The 19,986-nt window shown below is 36.2% G+C and overlaps 1 protein-coding gene across 7 annotated transcripts in view; it reads right to left on the minus strand.

Moving 5' to 3' along the window:
• AKAP6 (A-kinase anchoring protein 6) overlaps nucleotides 1-19,986 on the minus strand; it is a 455,310-nt gene that overhangs the window by 95,758 nt on the left and 339,566 nt on the right. For all 7 annotated transcript variants that reach the window (XM_081049114.1, XM_081049110.1, XM_081049112.1 and 4 more), the window contains one exon: nucleotides 17,779-17,899. In XM_081049114.1, the coding sequence (XP_080905240.1) occupies nucleotides 17,779-17,899 (121 nt within the window). The remainder of the gene's footprint in view (nucleotides 1-17,778; nucleotides 17,900-19,986) is intronic.

Here is a 19,986-nt window from a genome sequence, read left to right on the forward strand (position 1 = left end):
GTAACTATTGTCTACATTAGAGATTAAAATAAGTCACATCTGAGTGGAGTCACTGAAAAATATATATGTACATATTTTTAAAAATATAAATATATATGAAATATATATAATAAATGTATATAATATAAAGTATTATATTATATATAATATAAAAATATATAAATAATATTTATATATTTTGCATCTTTTAGAAAATGTATCAATTAAGTACTATTATTTTTCTATACTCTTAATAAAGGGAGGAGGGAACATGTTAATATTACCCCATAATGTTACTATACTACTTCTCAAAATCTATACATACATAACCATTTAATCACTAAGCTCTATGAACATGGTGACAGAAAAGAATCCATGCCACACATTTTTATCTGTGAATCAATGAGATTCAAGGAGTTTGACCCAAAAAAAGAAAGAAAAATAAATCAAATTAAAATATATGCCCAGAATCAGAATACCCATTTTTAAACTTTGCTCGCATTGCTTACTAGCTGTGCAATTCCCTGAGCCTTAGTTGCTCATAGATGAAAGCTATTAGGATTTGTCACTGGTTTGCTCCTCTTCCCCCAGTATGTTTTCCTGATTTTGGTAAAGTCCTATGAGCATGTCAAATCAGTTGCCAGTTCTGAGGGCTGTTTCCCCGTGTTGCATTCTTTTCTATCCAGCAAGGCCCAGTTCACATCTCATTTCTTCTATGAAGACATTCTAAGTAGACCAGCAGTTACTTTGTTTTACCACACAATGTGCTATATGTGCTATTATATCATATTTTTTGGTTTTACTTTTTTGAATGGATTATAAATTACTTAAGGAAAAGGATAACTTTCCTTTTATTTTGTTCTCCATATCTTAGAGTAATACCTAGCAATGCTTATAGCTTCTTCTTCATTATCACTAATACCAGACAAAATCATTTTTTACTCTTCCTTACTTTTAAAGTCAAGATGGAATTATTAGACCACTAATTCCTAATATATGTATTAGGACATAGGGACAGTCATAATTTTAAACATACATGGGAGAAAAGAGAATTAAGGTTAAAAAATGTCTTTGAGCTTAGGCACACAGAAAGTGATGCAAATTTCATAAATTATTAGTTGGATTTGATACTAATTAGTATACTGTTTGCAAAATAGGAAAATCTTGTAATCAACATTTCCCCAAGCAAATATGACTCTGGATTTAACCGATAGCTCTCCAGAGAAGGAGCCCCAGTAGGGAATTTGGAATTAGAGTGGACTGCCTGTCACTAGGTCTCCCGGGGTAGACTTTGAATTATAAATAGAGCCTGCTTGTTACCAAAATGCCCCAGAGACCGTTATGACTTTCCTCATAGACAACTAAATGTCTTTAGCTGTATTTGCCATGACATCCAATGTGAGCATTCAAATACAAAGCAGTGATGTACATACCATAACATAAGCAAAAGGTAAGAACAGGTTGTTCATATAATAGGAAATGACCCATTTTCAATGGAAATGGAAATTAATATATCTGTTCTAGACTGTAAAGAAATCTAAAGAGCATTTGGTAATTCTGCCTAAAGAAAAAAAGTAGGAAAATTAAAATGTGTGGAAACTAAGACATCAAAGAGAAAGTTGAACTTCCATGACAGATTTAGCAAGACACTGTTGAGAATCCAATTGAATAGTTATCTATCACTGAATAAAAGTGAAATGGAAAAGAATGGTCTAAGAAGGCTCATAAAATATGTATTTATAACTACTACCTGAAATGAACCCAAAATAATGTGGTATTTAGAAATTACACACTTTTTATGGTAGTTTTCCAAAAAAAAATTACATTTACTCATGAGTTTGTTTCCTTAGGCTTTGAAATTGAGTTCCTAAAATTCTGATTTTGCCAAACTGCTTGCAGGCAAAATCAATTATTTAAAAACTCTTTGATTTTTCACCAAAGAGAGAATGTTGAAGTTGGAATGGACCATAGAGCCACTCAGTCCACCACACCCTCCCCCCTTTACAGATGAAGAAAATGAAACCTGAGAGGATGAGTCATTGCCGAAGAAGAACCCAGCCTCCTTCTCTAGTGCTTTATCACACGGTTTTCCAATCTTTTTTTTTTTCTAATACTGGTCTTTAGCAACGCTTTAAAATAAGATCAAAGAAAACACAAAAGGGGATTGAGAGAATAAAATAACATAAAGAAACTGGGGCACTGAGATGAAGTCCATCGTGCTCTTCAAGAGAAATTAACATATGGAGATCTGAGTGGCAGTGGCCTTTGTCTTTTCCTGAGGAAGCTTCAAGATCAATTAATCCTGCTAGTATACATATGAGATGGACTGAGTCATGGTAAAGCTCTTAGTGTGATAGTCAAGCTTCTTTCTAAAAATCCACTTTGATGTGTGTGTGTGTGTGTGTGTTTAAATATTTTTATGTTTTTACTGTTTTAACTGCTTCTAATTCTGATTTATAATTCCTTTTCTAAAAAGGTCAGTATAAATTTATGTTTCAGGACCAAACATAAAATGTAAGGTTCACAGAATGAGTTCAGAGCAGACAAGCCACCAGAGAAGTGCTAATAAGAGCAGAATAACAGCCAAAGTTGAAAGACGCGTATTAGATCCACTTTCTGCTTCCCTTTGGGTCCCACAAGCACAATAGAGTATATGAGGCCACCTGGTGGTGAAATGAACCAATGAACCATTTATGCTACATTGAAAAGCAAGCAAAACAGGCAGACTTTGGGTTGCTACAAAAAAACGAAAACAAAAAAAAAACCCTGAGAACCTTCGGCAAAAGAACGATAGTCAACAGGTATTATTGTGATGCAACAGACATAAAATGGAATTGGAAAATCATTCAAGTCTGTAGAATAATGTATATTCCTAAAATGTTGCCATTATAGTTATTATTTATACCAGGGACTGCCAAGCATTTTCTATGAAGGGCCAGCTGGTCAATAGTTTAAGCATGTGGGTCATCTGGCCCTTGTTGAAACCACTCAACTCTTCTGTTGTAGTATAAATATAGCCATGGACAATACATAAATGAATGCTCCTGGCTGTGTTCCAATAAAACTTTATTTAAAAAACAGGTTGTGGGCTGGATTTGACCTTCAGGTTATAGTTTGTCAACCTCGGGTTCTGTATTATGTATTGAGCACATACTATTTACCAAACACGGGGCAGAACCCCTTCCATATATTATTAACTCGTTGAATCCTAGCAACCTCTCAAGGTGGGTGCTACCCCATTTTATAGGTTTGAAACCTGGAGTTAAAAAAATTTAAATAATTTGGTGGAAAATGCACTATGCTCCTTCTAACATAGAAATGCTTTATGTAGCCTCGTGACATTTTTTTTCTGTGATTGCAGACTCCTGTCCTGACGCTTCTTCCCATTTATCCTGCAGGGGCAGCTTTTGGTTTCCTTCCGTGGTAACTGCTCCTGTTCCTCCCTTGAAATGGGGTCTCTAGCCATGTCTGTCTCCATTCGTTCTTTCATGTTTAAAAACTTTATGTCCGTTTTCATAACAACAGATGTAAGCAAGCATGGAAAAGCACCAAAACAATGTATTAAAAATAGATAGCCACACATACACCAATAAGCCAAGGAAACTGTCATACTGTATATGTTCCAAATGGAATGTGAGCCAAAAGCATGATGCTCACGCTTACATAAATAATATATTATGCATCCACCGGGAGGAAAAGCAGCTCTGTCCCTAAATAGGAAGAGGGATTTTGGGGTCCGTTTTTATGTCATTTCCTTTTTGCTTTTAAACTCTTTTTTTCCTAGGTATACACTGTAAGTCATACCATTTCAGACAGGCCACATTCCTCTTTCAAACCATCCATGAACTATTTTATTAACTTTTAATAAGAGAGTTGAAAAAAATCTGGTGGATTTTTCTCCGTGGAGAAATCCATGGAGCTTGTTAAAGCACCTCAAATGTATAGATTTACCAACACTCTCTCAATATTAGCATATTTTCTCCTACAAAAGAGGATGGAAGTGGTTTCACTTGGAGTGTAGACAAAACTGAAATAAAGAATTTTTAAAAAGATTTTTTTAACTTGAAAACTGCAAAAGCTTGAGAAATGTGACTGTACAGAAAACAGAAAAGGTTTAATTACAGAGCATGGATTCTGGCTGATTTGACAGTTAAACCTAACAACAGAAGGGATTTACACTAGATATAAGAAGATTTTCAGGGCAGGGAGAGTTGTTAAACATTTTAATGGGAGGTTGTGAATTCCCTCTGGAAAGATCTTTAATGGAGGACAAATTCTGTCCTATCTGAAATGGATAAAAAACAATCCTTGAAAGAGAGTAAATGAAATAAAGGTTCCTTCTAGGTCACTTGCACTCCTGAAACTCCAGGTAAAATTCTCACTTGCCACGGAAATAAATAACTGTACAAAATTCTCTAACAGATTCACTTTGGATGGTTCAGGAGAATACACTCATTAATCAGGTGATCAATTCAGAAAGTATTTAATGAGTGCCAAATATTACACAGCCCCGGGGAGATGTCCACTCCAGTAGGGCACAGGTCTGAGTAGCAGTGTAGACAATGGAGAGGGAACATAATTATTCACCTCAGTTAATTTTTTTTTTAATATTTAAGCTCCAATCAGCTTTCTGGAACTATTTCCTGAACTTGGTGAGCTCAAAAATCCCACAAAAGCTGGCTGTCACATGAGATTTCTGGCATTACTCACAGTATCCCTGGAAATTTTTGTAAACAGAAGAGGCTTCTGACAGTGTTTCCATACTTTATTTCTTTGTCTAACTCAAATTTAGATGGACAGAGCCTCAAACTATCATCGAAACACGGATTATAAAATGCTAGCCAAATTTGAGTTCTTTTGCTATATTCCCATGTTGTAGAAAAAGAACTCAATTAGCTCAACTCTAGAGATTTGTTTATACTTAAGTTTTAATAAACATAAGGATTTTTGTTCATGGCTTATAAGAAAACCAGTGATTTACAGAATCAGGTCGTTAGCATCATCGGGAAGAAGAAAGTGAGGAAAGAGAGAGAAAAATTATAAAGAGAGGAGTGTTCTCCATGCATATTTTCAAATCTCCGTATGTTGGAGCTGAGGAAAGCTGTGGAAGAAGGACAAAGTTCAACGGGAAGACAGTAAACCCAAAAGGATGTCAGGTGGACACAAATAGTAGCAAGAAGTGAATTCATCACAAACCTTTCTCAAATTTTAAATGGTACATTTTTAAACCTCTTCTGAATTGCTTTTTGAATTATTAAAACTTACTGTTAATCTCTAAGTTAAAAATATAAATGACCACATCTGAGAATTATTTTTTTTCAAGTTGTAAAGAGTACAAACATTTTCTAATGAAACAGTGGGGGAAATTTTCAAAAATTCAGCTTTCTCTTGACATTGTAGCAGTGAAATTTAATTTTTAATTTTCCTATTTTGAATTTGGTAGCTATAGATTTAAACAAATGAGTTGGTCTTTTAGACTCTCTACCCCTCCACCCTCACCATGATGGTCTTGGATTGAAGAGCCTGCCCAAGTCCAAACCTCACATAAAACTTTCACACCCACTTCATGATTACATTTATAGACACACATTCATCTGAAATCAAACCTAATATCCTACAATGAATGTGTCAGTAAACTCTCCTGCTAACGATGGTATAAGGACAAATTTCTAATGGCTGTGTGTGTTTACCTACATCTATTGTTCTATTTTTAGGTGCCCTATTTTCACAGTACATATTATCCTCAGATGTATAAATAGTTATACTGAGATTGTCTACAAAGTAAAGAATACATCAATGAATACTACATTTTGAGACTAACCATAGAATTGCAGTGATTACTTGTGTAGTTTTGTGCCATTTGTCTCAGACATAGATGTCATTGTCCTTTCCTTTTTTCCTCCATCTTTCTTTCCCTACCATTGTCTCTTTCTTCTTCATATCCACCGGGCCAAATCTGAGTACTCTAAGAACTGCCCTTTATGCACTTTGGTTTTCAAAGAGAGAGATTTTGTTTTGTTTTTATATACAATATATGAGAAGGCCATAAACTTTCAGACTCAATTACCATAGCATGAAAATAGGATTGTTTTCTTGAAAAAGTAATGAATTGATAGCACAGAGTAATATAGTTTAATTAATAGATTATTGAGTAAGCCTCATTGGAAAAACATTTCTCAGTTTATATTTATTGAGCTTCTATTCTGTGCCAGGTCCTGTGCTAGATAGGCATTGGAGATAGATCAATGAAGAGCACAGACCTGAATTCTGCCCTCCCGGAGTATAGAGTCTAACAAAAATTATAATCATTCATTCTCACATTTGGTCCACAAAGTCCAAATCTATCATCCATATGAAAAATATGGATTTAATTAATAACAGAGAACTCACAGCTAAATTATTCTCAAGGAGGGGTCTCTCAAGGAGTCACCTGTGAGTACTGAAAGGCATAATGCTAATGTAATAAAGGTAGCAAAATCCAATATGCTGAGATTTATAACATAGAAATGATCTCTAGACTGAAACTTGGCATATAGAAGGGAGTGTATATAGTTATTTATACATGCATGATTTAAATGTCTTGGGACTACAAATATATCTGGTCTAAGGAATCTTTCATTCAAATTTAATCCTGATGATAGATTTTTTAAAAAAATAAACAAGTTAGCACTTTGTATACATGTGTATGTGTGTAAACATACATAAATGTGTGTGCATAACTATGTGTGTATGTGTACCTCTTTCACAAACTGCCTAGTTCTCAATGGCTAAAATGAGATGACAGGGCAATATCACAAATCACTAATTTTCTTTATGCAAATGTCTATGAGCATATGGAATCAACTACTTAGCAAAGCAGCTGAAATAATAAGTGCAGATGAGTTTCAGGGGTGTATAGGTCTCCTTCTGGAAATACGAGTGCAGCTCTGTGATATGAATAAGTTTGGAAGAAAAATTAAAATCAACTGCAAAAGCAATAAGGGTATTAGCCTGGTTGACTCTTTTCCTAGCTTTAGAAAAAGAAAATGTGTGTGTCTGTGTGTGTGTGTGTGTGTGTTGTATCTTATGTAAATGAATCAAAGTTAAGCAGGAAGACCACTGCTTCCCTCTTAGCTTACCCCAGTGTGCCTCATTAGGGATAGAGTGTAGCAGAATTACCTAGTTTAAGGACGTATAAGCTTTACAAATGTCCACATTAGTAAGAATATGCTTGGGAATGTCCCTGTTTCTGAGAACTGAATTTGCTTCCTTGAGAGGACTGAAAAGTGTTTCTTTCTGCAAATGACATTCCTCTGGAGTATCTCTCCATGGGGACCCTGCTTCAGTATCTCCCTTTGGCAGTAACAGGATCCACAAGGTTGAATTCTCTTGGGGCAATGTCGCCGTTAGTGCCTTTCCTCCAAAAACATAAATATTTTCAGCCTTAGCTTTCCTGAATCTGACAGAATATAGGAGGCTCAACATAGCAACACTTCCCCGGGGAAGCTGAGGTGCTTAAGAAAGTTTGGGGGCTCTCACAGAACAGCCCGAAGATCGGCTAAAGTGCTAACCCAAGACCATCAGGTTTTGTCTGCAGATATACCATCTAAACATTTGGGATCTTTTTCTTTCTATCTTAGCACAAAAAGCTCATGTAGAGGGAGGAAATAATGTTCTTACAAGAGTGTTGCCTATTTAGAGAGGAGGATATGGGGCAACAGTGAGCAGGCAAGAAGCATGTGAAAGAAAGACGGTGGGTATGAGGACCATCCTGATGGGGTTCAAATCCTGACTCAGTTACTCATTTCTTGGGGTACTTATTGGCACAGCTCAAGAAATATTCCCAGCTTTCTACCTTTCAGGCCTATAGAGTGGGGATGCATTTCCCCATCCAGTATGGAGTAGGGTGGAGCCATGTGATTAGTTCTAGCCAATGATTTTGAAAGGAAGTGACATATGTCTCTTTCAGGTAGAAGGTTTAAGAGACAGAGTGAGACCTTCTAGAAGTCTCTTTTCACATTGAGGGAATACTGAAAAGGGTGGCTGGTCCATTAGTCTGACTCCTGGAGTGAGAACAAGCAGAGCCCATAGCTAACCTGTGATAGACATGTATATATGAGAAATAAATTTTTGCAGCTTTAAACCTTTGAGATTTGGGGGTTGTCATGCCAGCAAAGCCAAGCCTAACCAGAATGAGAAACTATTATCTTTAGGTTAGTCACTGAATCTCTCTGCATTTCAGGCTCAGAGTCCATTGGAATGGGGAAAAGAATCCACGATCATTGTAACCACTGAGTATGAAAACATGTGTAGGGCATTGACATATGCAAAGGGTAAGATTTGGCCAATGTTAGTTTTTTTCTCCCTCTGTCCTATTCTTATCTCATCACACACACACACACACACACTCACTCACTCACACACACACTTCCCTTTTTATTAAATGGTGTAGATAACATCTGTTCTTGGTCCCTTTTCTGGATTTCTTCTCTATCAACTCCCCTCCCCTCCCCTATCCAGTTTAAACTGGATGCTAAAATTGACATTTAATTCACTATTATTCTCCCACCTCACCTCACCCTGTCCCCATAGAATATCTGCATCTGGTAGAGTGCATTCCTTTTTACCCCAAATAAATAAATCTTAAGGATGGGATTTAAGGCAGTATGGATATTTAGCAATAAAGATAGTTGAGTTGGGGAATTCCTAATACTCCAAAAATTATGCTCCTTGGACAACAACAAATCTACCTCCTTCTAAAGTTAGACATGGTAGTGAGATAAGCACAAGAAGGATGGAGGTGAATGAGTTTATCTGTGAAAGCACCATGACTGAGCTTCCCCACACCTCCCCTCCCCCCAGGGCTTACCAGCCTATTCTGAACAGGTGCCAGAACTTCTTTGGAAATAATTAAAACCTAAATAATTAAATAATTAAAATCTAGGTACCTTCTAGGCCCACGTTCCTGCTTTAGGAACATATACATGGAATTCTAATCAATTCTAAAAACTAGAGTGATAATAAAGACAAAATATTTGGATCCAGTAGCATATATATCATATACTTTTATTGGTTATAATTATGATAACCAGTGCCTTCTTGCTGTAATTGCATGTAACATTAAACCTAACATTTATCCTTTTTATATTATGACCTCTTTGTCAGAAATAATACATGGTTTTCATCTTTAAACTTTGGTACCATTTAAAAAAGAAAATTAGTAAACTCCAGTTCATACCATGGTTGTCTGTAAAGTTTAATCACACATCGAAGAATTTTTTTCTAGCTTCAAACTAGATTAGCCCAAATATGAATATAACCACTAAAGATACGTAATTTAAAAATAGGAAATGCTAAAAAGGAGGTGAGGGACATTTCCATTAACTCACTGACCTGAAACATATACATAATATTTAGCAGTTCAGGAGTTAAAGGTGGCAGGGAACCAAACACCCTTTCTTATAAGGAATTTAAATGTTCCTCTAATTTAGTTTATTAAATAAACGAAAGAAATTTACAAATATGTGGTGTTAAAGCCAAATCTCTCAGCTCAACACAGGAGGGAACACTGCGCATATTCACATCTAATTAAGTAAAAGCTATTTTTCAAAAGTTAAAGGCTGAAATATTTGCAATTTAATCCAAAATTTTAATAGCAAACTCTAATGATTATCCTGATTGCAATTAATAAAAGCTCCCAAACAGGTCAACTCATTTAAGTGCTATCTGTAATCATTTGGATTTTAACATGATGGTTATTACTTATTACCCTGAAACCAAGCAGTGCAATGAGTTATTGATTACTTTTAACCTTTAGATCCAAGGATTCAAGAAAGGTCAGAGGAGGGGAACACACTTCCTTGACTGGCAAACCTATAGCCTTCAGGAGAATTCAAATGATTCCCATTGGCCACATACATCCAAGATTAGTTTATTCTCTGGGCTGACAAGAAATGATGATGCTTTTAAAAATAACATGCAGCACATATTTAGTGAAGTGTTACATTTATATAACCAATGGCCTCGAGATGTGCTTCACATCACAGTGAGTCTCAGGCTATTAACCCTTTACCAAGCTTTGCTCCTAGAAGCATCTTTGTGGGAATGAGATATTCAATGTGGTAGCTTTTACTAGAATAAACTCATCTCATTAAACTAAGTTCTCTTGTAGGTTCCGAAGGGCTGAACAAAATCATTGGGCACTAGCATTTCTTTTGGTTTTCTTTTTCCATGACAACATTTAGAAATATTTTTCCCATTTGTGCCACTGAAAAGCAATGAGTTCTATGTAGGGTCCTGCAGAATTACGGGCAAGGAAAACATAACTGTTATGTGTTAGATTAATTTGCAGAACACTTGGCATTATTATTGCCAAGTCGTCAAATTGTTCCAAGTTGTTCCGGAAGGTTGTTATTAATAGTATGTTTTCTGAGGAAAGTTCTGTCTACTTTTGGAACTGCATTTCTGTTGCCAAGGAGACTCCTTTAAGCACAGTTTTCTAGGAGCACACTGCTGCTTCTGTTTGCCAGCGTCCTATTCATATCATCTAAGTAAGCATTTCACATGCTCCAGTGTTCAGTCCCGAACGCTGACGTTTTAGCCCATTTACGTGGCTTTTTCAAACATAGTTAATGCTTGCTATGATTTCCCTCTCCGTTTCTCCCTCCTTCTCTCTTCCCCACATCCAAAGCCCCTCTCTCTCCACCTTCCTTCTACTCTCCCTCCAACATACCCAACTCCTACTACGTATTCAAGGTTTGTTTTTTTTGTAAACAGTAACATTATGGGAGATAGTTTTCACAAGTTTGGGGATATATTAACTTCAATTTGAAGCATAATTCCATAGATTGTAGCATTAGTCCTTCAAGTGTTAATTATCTTTTCACCAAAATGAGTGTAGTCATTTCCTACTGACTCCTCTACCCCATTTATTGAAACGCTGAGGAAAACATGTCATTGAATCCTGAGCCAGACCTGTTGTTGTGAGGAAGCGTGGTCACATGGCCCATCTCTGCCAAAAAGAGGGCCCTGAGAAAAGGTGACAAAGACAGTGATTTCCTGTCAGCAAAGAGTACGACAGGGCTGTCTAGAAGGGATGCAAATGAGGGGAACTTTCCCCACGGCTTGTTTGATCCACTCTAGGCCAGAGCAGGCCAGGCCAGGGAGAGAGGCAGCAGCACAGAGAGCCAACGCACCTTCCGGACAGTAGCTCACCCGCCAGAGACAAAAACTGCTGGCGGGGCTTCCCTTCCTTGCCCCTGTGCACACAGAGCCAACTATTTCTTGGCATACTATTCTCCTAACATCCTTTTCTTCTTTTTTTTTTTTTTTCAAATAGGAATTTAAGCTCCAGCATGAACAATGTTTCATAGTGTTCAGAAACCACATCCATCTTACTTTTTCTTCTCCTAAACATTTTCAAGATGAGTTTTGCCCTCTCTCAGAAGAGAAAAGAAAAATATATATATTCAAATATTCATAGCAAACACTGATTCATCAAAGCTCAAATTAATATGACAGTTAATCTAAGGACTTTTTGAACTTTAATAAAACGGAACAACAAATTCATTTCTAGATAGCAGTGGAGACAGCCTAGGTTCTTCCATTCTGATCACTTAAAAAATGACTAGATAATGTTATTTGAAATAATATAATGATTTTAAGCATATTCTTCTTATCTTAATGGAGTTTTAATCTAGCATACAATTAAGCTCTACAATTAATCTACTGGGGAAGAGGTAAAAAATTATCATTAGGTTCTTGTGCCTGATATATCTGGTATATTTTTACCTTGACTTCTTCAATAACGAGTAATTTGCTTCATTTTGAACAATCTAGGTAGGGAATTTGGGTACTGAAATGCCAATATAAGGCCTAATTAACAGAATTACTTTTATTTTTTTGATGTGTACTTCTATACACCAACGGTAAAAAAAATATTTTTCTAAGTTAATGGATTTTCTTCTATTTTAAGCCTAGCTACTGTGACCTAGACTATGAACCAGACTAGAATTACATTTTTAGGAACCCAAGTTCAATCATAAAGGTATTAAGCCACATATGAAATTATTTAGATCAATCTGGTCCAGAACAAAATGCAAGAGAACTATTACAGAGGGTTGAAATTTTTGAATTTATAAAATATAGGGAAAGTGTGATTAATCGGTTTTCTATGATTGGTTTATAGTAATGATAACATCATTTGGGCATCACTACTTATAAAATAACAAGTCAACTATATCACATTTTTCTTCTTGTACACAATATTTCTTATTGACCAGAATTTCTAATCCTATCCCATGCACGTTTCTTTTAGAAGTCATAATGCTGTCTTTTAATAGACACCCAAATTCTTGAAAGTAACATTTTCTTCTTTAAAACTTATCCCTTTTTCTTATTTGTTCCCCCCCCCCCCGAAACAATTCTTCTTTAATTGTTTGGTTTATTTTTTATTTGTTTGTGTTTGGTTTTTAACATTTTCTTACCTACTCATTCACCCACTTATGATTTTAATTTATTCCATTACTCTGTTTTGTTTGGTTAACTTTATATTAACTATTTCAACTGTTCTTCTTTCTCTTCAATGCTTCTATTTTCTCTCACTTTACTAATATTGTTTTTTTCCAATGTGTAATACTGAGGTCCTCTGTTATTAATCCCACCTGGCCAAACAATCATTGAAAGGAGCCACTTTTGGGTGAGAGCTATACTCAAAGTCTCTAAATATTACCTGGTAACAGAGTCAGAGAAAAAGAATTAATTCACTTGTTAGAAGTATTATGTTTGAAATTTACTTGCAAGAAATACTGTGGTTAGATATTCTCTATAAAAACTCCCAAAAGAAAAATATTTCATATCTAACTATCAAAATAAACTTAATGTCTTCAAAGGAAGTGTGACTTTCTTCTCATGGAAAAATGTAAATTTTTCATTTGACCACGTTTCTCTTTGTTTTCAATTACCAGGAAACCCAAAATGAAAAGTTGAGACCATCTTTAGTAATTGTGTAGGACCTTACAGTGTATGACTACATATTAACTCTTCTCACAGAAATAGACTCTAATCTTTATATATTTTTCCCAGTTCTGATTTATAGTGTAAAATATTTTTATTATTTTCCTGTGAATTCTTATAAGCAACCCCAAATCCATAGCAGAGTAAAAATGTAATTAATCTAAACAGAGCTTTCTATAATGCAAAATAAGTGGTCCATTTCCTTTTGCACACAGGAACATATCTGTATAATACTTATACCAGTGGAGAAACAAAGGATATTTGCAGTTTCCCCATAAAAGCAGAAGTATATGAATAACTAACCCTCATAATTAAATATAAATTCTTCAGTATAAATTCCTTGAAAGTATAAAGGTCTTAGTTGAAGTGGGTGCATATTCACATTATTTTTAAGCTGGAAGGGTTATTTTTTAACTCCTTATAAGTCATATAATCTAATATTTTATTGACAAAGAACAGCTAAGCCATTCACTCAAGGAACAAATCTATAAACGTGATTTTTTTTTTTTTTTAGTGAGCTTCATACTATCTAAAAACAGCTCTTGTTCAATTATAACAATAATCACCAGACTGAATCTTCTGAATTTGGCCCTTGAAATTAACCCTTGGACTCTGGAACCCCACACCAATAGAGGATTGCTAGGGGCTCTGTCATCTGTGCTCTGTGGGTGACACAGAAGGGCCATCCTTTGTGGCAAGGTAAGGAGCCCTGACAGGGCACACCCCCACGGCACTCCAGAGTCAGCGGTGTCTGCTGAGAGGGCAGTGCAGCAGCAGTAGCAGCAGCCTGAAGAAATGTTTCCAGGTCATTCAGTCTATAAAATTGATAGGATGGGGGAGGACTTGGCTTGAGCTTCCCTGAGCCCAAGAATAATGCCACCTTTGATATGTAGAAATGAAAAAATGGAGCTTTCCCTTTGCAAGTGGGTTTTAACTATTTTCCCATTAATAGTTAATGCACATAAAGACCAGCAGAGTGACAGCTCCCTGTGATTAGGAATTCTGGCTTCGTAACTCTAGTACAAATAGGAGCTGAACTTTCAAAATCACGGTGGTTACTTTTGACAAATTAAATTGTCCTACTTAGGAAGGTAGGAGGAATGAAGAGAAAGAAAGTGAGAGAGTGGGGGCAAATTCTCCCTGGAGGTGATTCTCAGATTAAGACAAAAAATGAGAAAAAAACTAGTACATTTGTGTTTTCTAGGCTGGCAATCCTGCCAATGTTTATTTAAAATGGTACAGAAGGTCCCCATTCAGAGGCTGGGCAAGACAGAAAAGGGGGAAGGAAAGATATTGGCAGTATGGCTCACTGTCTCAAAACAAAGACGAAAGTATATTTAAGCGAGTTGTTAGTTTTTAATAAAAATTAGGACCCTGCAGTTTAAAATTAATTAGAAAGAAAATGGTCTTATATTTCTAACAATCTGAAAATAGCAAGACCCGGTTTAAACAGAAAACCCACTTTACAGCCCATTGTAATGTTAAGGTTCTAAATTATGTCAGGTTGTATCAATGTCCTCTTGGCTGGTTAAATCTAATTCTTTTCCTTTATAAGTTATTTGGATATTATGCTGGTTTGGGGTTAACCAAGATATCACAACAGGTGCCCCATCCAGGAGGTCTGCTGAATAAATACTTTCAAGTATTTATCTGTAGTTCCGTATCTACGAGTTAAGGCCATATGATTTTTTAGCAAAGATCAGAACATCAAATAAATAGATAAAGTCAGGAAGTTATTACTTAATGTTTAGGTAGTTCCTAAAAAGTCTTCACTCTCACTGAGTTGCCATCTTACTATATTTTCTCTAACCCAACATTTCCAAATGTGAACTTTGGCAATCAACCTAGGACTGTGAGACGCTTAAATTGGGGTCTGGGCATAACTATCTATGCCGGGAAGGAAGTTGAATGATGATATACACAGAGCCACCCGAACTTTCGAATTCTATGATAAAAGGAATAATGATTCTGTTCTGGTCTACAGTCCCTGGGATTTTACCAACACTCAGTTGAAGGTCTCTCTTACATGTTTCACCTTCATTCTTTTCATTAATACCAGGGAGCACGAGCTTCATTCCTATCCTTAATTTTTCAACCCAACAACTCTTAGTTCAATAACTGTATAAGGTGTTTTGCTTAACAATGGATAGAATACAAGGCATTTTTCTTGGTGTTATAAGTGTTTTAAGAAATAAAGATGTTTTACGAGTAGATAGGTTGCGATAGATTGTAAATGCTGAGAAATGGGTTGGATGTCCTGCTGAGTTGTCATAAAAATGGGGAAAATGAATAGTAAATGTCCTGTAGTGAAAGGGATAGTCCTACAAACTAATAAAAAAATGTTTTGTCCCAAATGTTAATGGTGCCCTTGATGAGAAATGCTAATAAATCATTGGTACTTTCCGGGCCAACAAATTTAATGGTTAAATATGATTAAGGTAGTATCAAATGGTACTGAAAGCCTAGCAAGGCCTGAGGACCAACTGAAAAGCTTTACTCTTTGAGGAGTCTCTATGATCAACTGGCTCCAAACTTCCCTCCCCCCAAAGCATCAGTTCAGTTGATTCCTGAAAAAAACCAGATTAGAACAGAGGAATGGGACATGGAAAATATTGACCGAACCTGAGAATCCCTGCATATTCTTGCCAAAGACTTGAAATTACTTCTCCTCCATCCATTTTTCTAATTCAGGAGCCACCCTAAGTTCTAAATTACTCCTTAGTCAATATCCTCAGGATTGTTGTGGGTGTTTCCAAACCTCTGCGATAATTTGGGGGCTTATATAAAGCAAAACTGTGTAAACCTGTAGCATTTGCCCTTGGTTTCTAACTTAATCTTTAATTTTGTTTATAACCAAATACAAAGTTTGTGCTAATCTAATATACTTAGATATGTTGAACACCTAAAAGCAGAAAAATGGTGACAGTCTGTGAGTCACAAATGAAGAACCCCAGTATGAAAATGTTTGGAGAAATACTATAACCCAGAAGTACTGAGTGGTTGGAATAATGGCCTTCAATATGCCAGAATGGGTATTCTCAGGCAGACCACTTACAAGGAAACCATGAGAAAAAGAAGACTGCACTTTTTGTTCAGTGATTTCCTATTAATTGTGATGTAAATTACATGGATGCGATTTTGACAAAGAATAGCACTGTTTCTGAAAAAATAGTGGTTTATGCACAAAATACAAAATGCATCAAGAAGAAAAAAATGTGGCAGCATGAGTGCAATAAAATCTGAGATAATGGCTTATGAATAGGTTACTTTCGTATTCTTTTTTTTTTTCCTGTTTGGCTCAATTTTTAACGCTTAAGTCTTAGGAATAAAACAAATATTTTATATCACAAATTAATGTGGATTTGTAGGTATTTTTCATATGTAATTCTTGATCCTAACACGAAATGTGAAATCACCTAGCTTTAGTTATATTAGGTTGAGATTGTTACTCTAATAATAGGTTATGCCAGAAGATATATCAGATAGCTTGGTTGTTAACGTGGACAGCTATCCATACAAGAAACAGCTAATAGTCAACAAATTCGATTAATGTTGGACAGAAGTCTTTAGGGAGCAAGATACCACCATTTGCTGAGGCCCTGGGGAGCTTACATCTTCTCTTAACTGAGATGATTCCCAGGGGACACTAATTAAAGTTGACCAGACCCTTGAAAAGTACAAACACATATCTCTCTTTAGAGGAAGTAAAAGTTGAAATAATATGTTAAGGAAAGGTAACTTAAAATGATAAACATTGAAGAAGAAAGAAGACAACTTTTATTTGACCTTGAATGTACTTCTTCTTCTATAAGAAAATTTAAAAAGCTAGAGGGTAGTTGTTTCTTGTCATTATACTGTTGCTGATTCTGTAGTTAGTTATTAATTTTATTTTTTATGATTCACAATCTGCTCTTTGAAATATGCCATATGCTCAAAGCAATTCAAGGATGACAACTGTCAGAATTACTCCAATAAAAATTGCCTAAATGAGGAAGATTTACGGCAGTTTGATATTTCAGTGGAAAGTCCCTCTACCCTCCCCAACAGCTTTTTCACTATGAATCTTGCAGCCATTTTTTCAGTCAAAATCACATGGCTGTTTTATAAGAACTTCTAAGACTATTTAAGTGGAATTGGTAAAACACGCTAGGCTAAGGGTGAATTAGCAGACATGGAAAACAATATAGATAGTTATTAGATGGATTGCCTGCAATCAATATGTGAGTTCCAAGCCAGTTTTCTTAAATCACAGGCAAATGTATTGACTTAATATGACAACGTCTGCTCTATGTATCACTAATAAACATTAAATTGGACAAGCCCTGTACCCTGAAAGCAGCAAGCCAAACTGACAGCAAATTTCTTTTTTCTCTGGGCAGATCTAAGGGGTGGATAAAAATCTACCCGAGTGCTCCAATCAAAACATATTTTGTTAAATGCTACCAGTCCATTTATCCTTTGTTTTGTTTCAGTCTATTTATTAATGCAATTTCATTTATTGCTATTCATCTTGAAGATAAATCTTTGTCCTTCTATAGAATTACACCAAATAGAATGTTATAAAGGGAACTTTCTTGCAATTATGATGTCGGTGCAGCCTGTCAGCACACAAGAGATGGAAATGAGTTTGGGGACAGGGAAGGGAATTCTAATAGACACCATGATACATACAATGAACGCAAAGATATGTGAGAGAGAGAGAGAGAGAGAGAGAGAGAGAGGGAGAGAGAGAGAGAGAGAGAGACTGACTTGTCAGGCTAATCAGATCTTCCACAGCAAGGTAAAGGCAAGCAGGGTAGCTCTCACCTTGTAAAGATGCTGCTGCTGCTCCTCTGACATCATCAGGTCGTGGCTGTCCATCACGAGGGACTCCATGTCAATCAGCCAATCCCAGAGCTCCTGATATTCTGAATCAAAGTCCAGAAGCCTGAAGATAAGGCACAAAATGTATTATGCATAAATACAGTGTAGTTGTTAAAATCTTATATTAGAATAATATATTCTTGAAAACCCATGATGTTCCTGGGTGATACCTATAAAAAAGAGAAGGGAAAAATTCTCTGTGTGGTTACACAGTGGGAGAAATAGGAACTCAAGCTTGTGACATAGTCACTTCTTAGATTCTGAAATCATAACATGTAATTCCGATGCTCATACCTGAGACATATTTTCACGGCCATTTCCATTTGCTAACCCTTTCTGAGGATTTGCAGCACTTGAACCAAATGACTACTACGCCCTTGAACAAGAGCACTGCTGTATTTAACAACGAAGAATGGAGGGTCAGTCAGTGCCTTACGACAGTGACATGGTTCAGAATTTTGGGTAAGAATAGTGCCCTCAAAATTTGACCCTCTTTTTCATCTACTAGATTTCCATCAATATTGCATGCCAATAGATTTATGATTGAGGATGCTAATATAACTCATTTCTCTACAATGATCATAATACACTATCATATCCAAAACATTATTTTCACTGAGAAATGACTCAATCATTTATATTTCCCTCTGCTGTCTATCTGCCTATCTCTGCAAACGTACATCCTACATTTATTGTCATGGATGAATAGCCAGCATTTCAGCTTAACACTCAGAGATAGGCTTGAGTGACTCTGGTAAGCCAGTGAGAACCAGGGGCAGATCCAATATTAGACAGGTGTTCCCCACAGACATGTAGGAAACAAAGGTAAGGACAGGAAGTCAAAACAATGAATCTTGGAATAGGCAGCAATCATTAAAATTCAAAGGAGGATAACTATGGTTTTCAACAAAATAAATCATTAGAATAAGGAGCTTAAAAGGATTAATGTGATTCTCTATTGAAAGCCTGGTGAATAAGTAAAGCCAAGATTCTTCTAAACCACTGTGATCAGAAAATGAAAGTGCAGATGAAAAACTATGACTTTGTCCTTCCCCCAAAAATCATCATCCCCCTAAAAGAAATCCTAGGGTCTTGTCAAATTGTACCTGAACAAGACCTTACTAGTACTAGTAAAGCAGCAGCCTCAGGTATGAATCTGTGTTTATCAAGTGAGTGTCTTATTACTACCTTGTTCCTGTCTCTAGATATTAAATGATTGCTTTCCAAGAAAACGAACATCTACTTTTTCATAATTTAAAACTTAATCTTAACAGATGTCAAAAAAAATAAAGTTAAGGTGTGTTTGGTGAAGGAGACTAGACCTAGAATTGCTTATTTTAATTACTGTACTATAATTATAAAGATCCTTGATTAGGCCCATGCACACCCAAGGGCAAGGATAGTCATTGGCTGAAATGTAAAAATGAGTAACACGTGTGCAGTGAATGCCAGTGATGGGTACCGCTGATGTAGCCAAACCTTCAGTAAGGGGATGATGGCCTAGAGCAGGGCTTCTCAAACTTGAACGTGCATGTGGCATAGCTGAGGACCTTGTTCAAAAGCAGGTACTGATTCAGTAGTCCCGAAGAGGGGCCTGAGATTCTGCATTTCTAACAAATGCTAGTAATTGGCAACGCTGGTGGTCATGGACCTCACCTTGAATAGCACTGACTTCCAGCACATACGTGAAACCTGTATAGTAGCCCATTTCAAAATACTAACAACTAAACAAAAACCACTGTAATGGAGACAAAGAAACCATCAGGCTTTCTTTATTAGCTTTGTGACTGACTAATAAGGAATGACTAATAAGCTTTTGTTCCCATGACAGGTACAATTGTTTAGAAATGCCTCCTAAATTACGGTCATCATTTCTCTCTTCTTGTCCCTGCCCATATTATAACCATAAAGACAGGGGAAAGAGGAATGTGACCCCCAAATTAGGAGAGTATAGTCCAGGGTCATAGTAAAAGTAAATAGGAAAGGAAAGGAAAACTCACCCCTTCCCTCTCCGTGGACTTAGGGAATAAGAAGGAAATAAAAGCAAGAGGAGCAGGTGCTCAGATATGTGTCCCATCTCTTGGTCCAAGACCTAGATGGAAGGCACAGGTTGAAGGGAAAGCCAAAAGTGCAAAATGTCAGCTCCATTTC

The sequence above is a fragment of the Rhinolophus hipposideros genome (assembly GCF_964194185.1).
Source record: "Rhinolophus hipposideros genome assembly, chromosome: 5".
Classification (NCBI taxonomy): Eukaryota; Metazoa; Chordata; class Mammalia; order Chiroptera; family Rhinolophidae; genus Rhinolophus; species Rhinolophus hipposideros.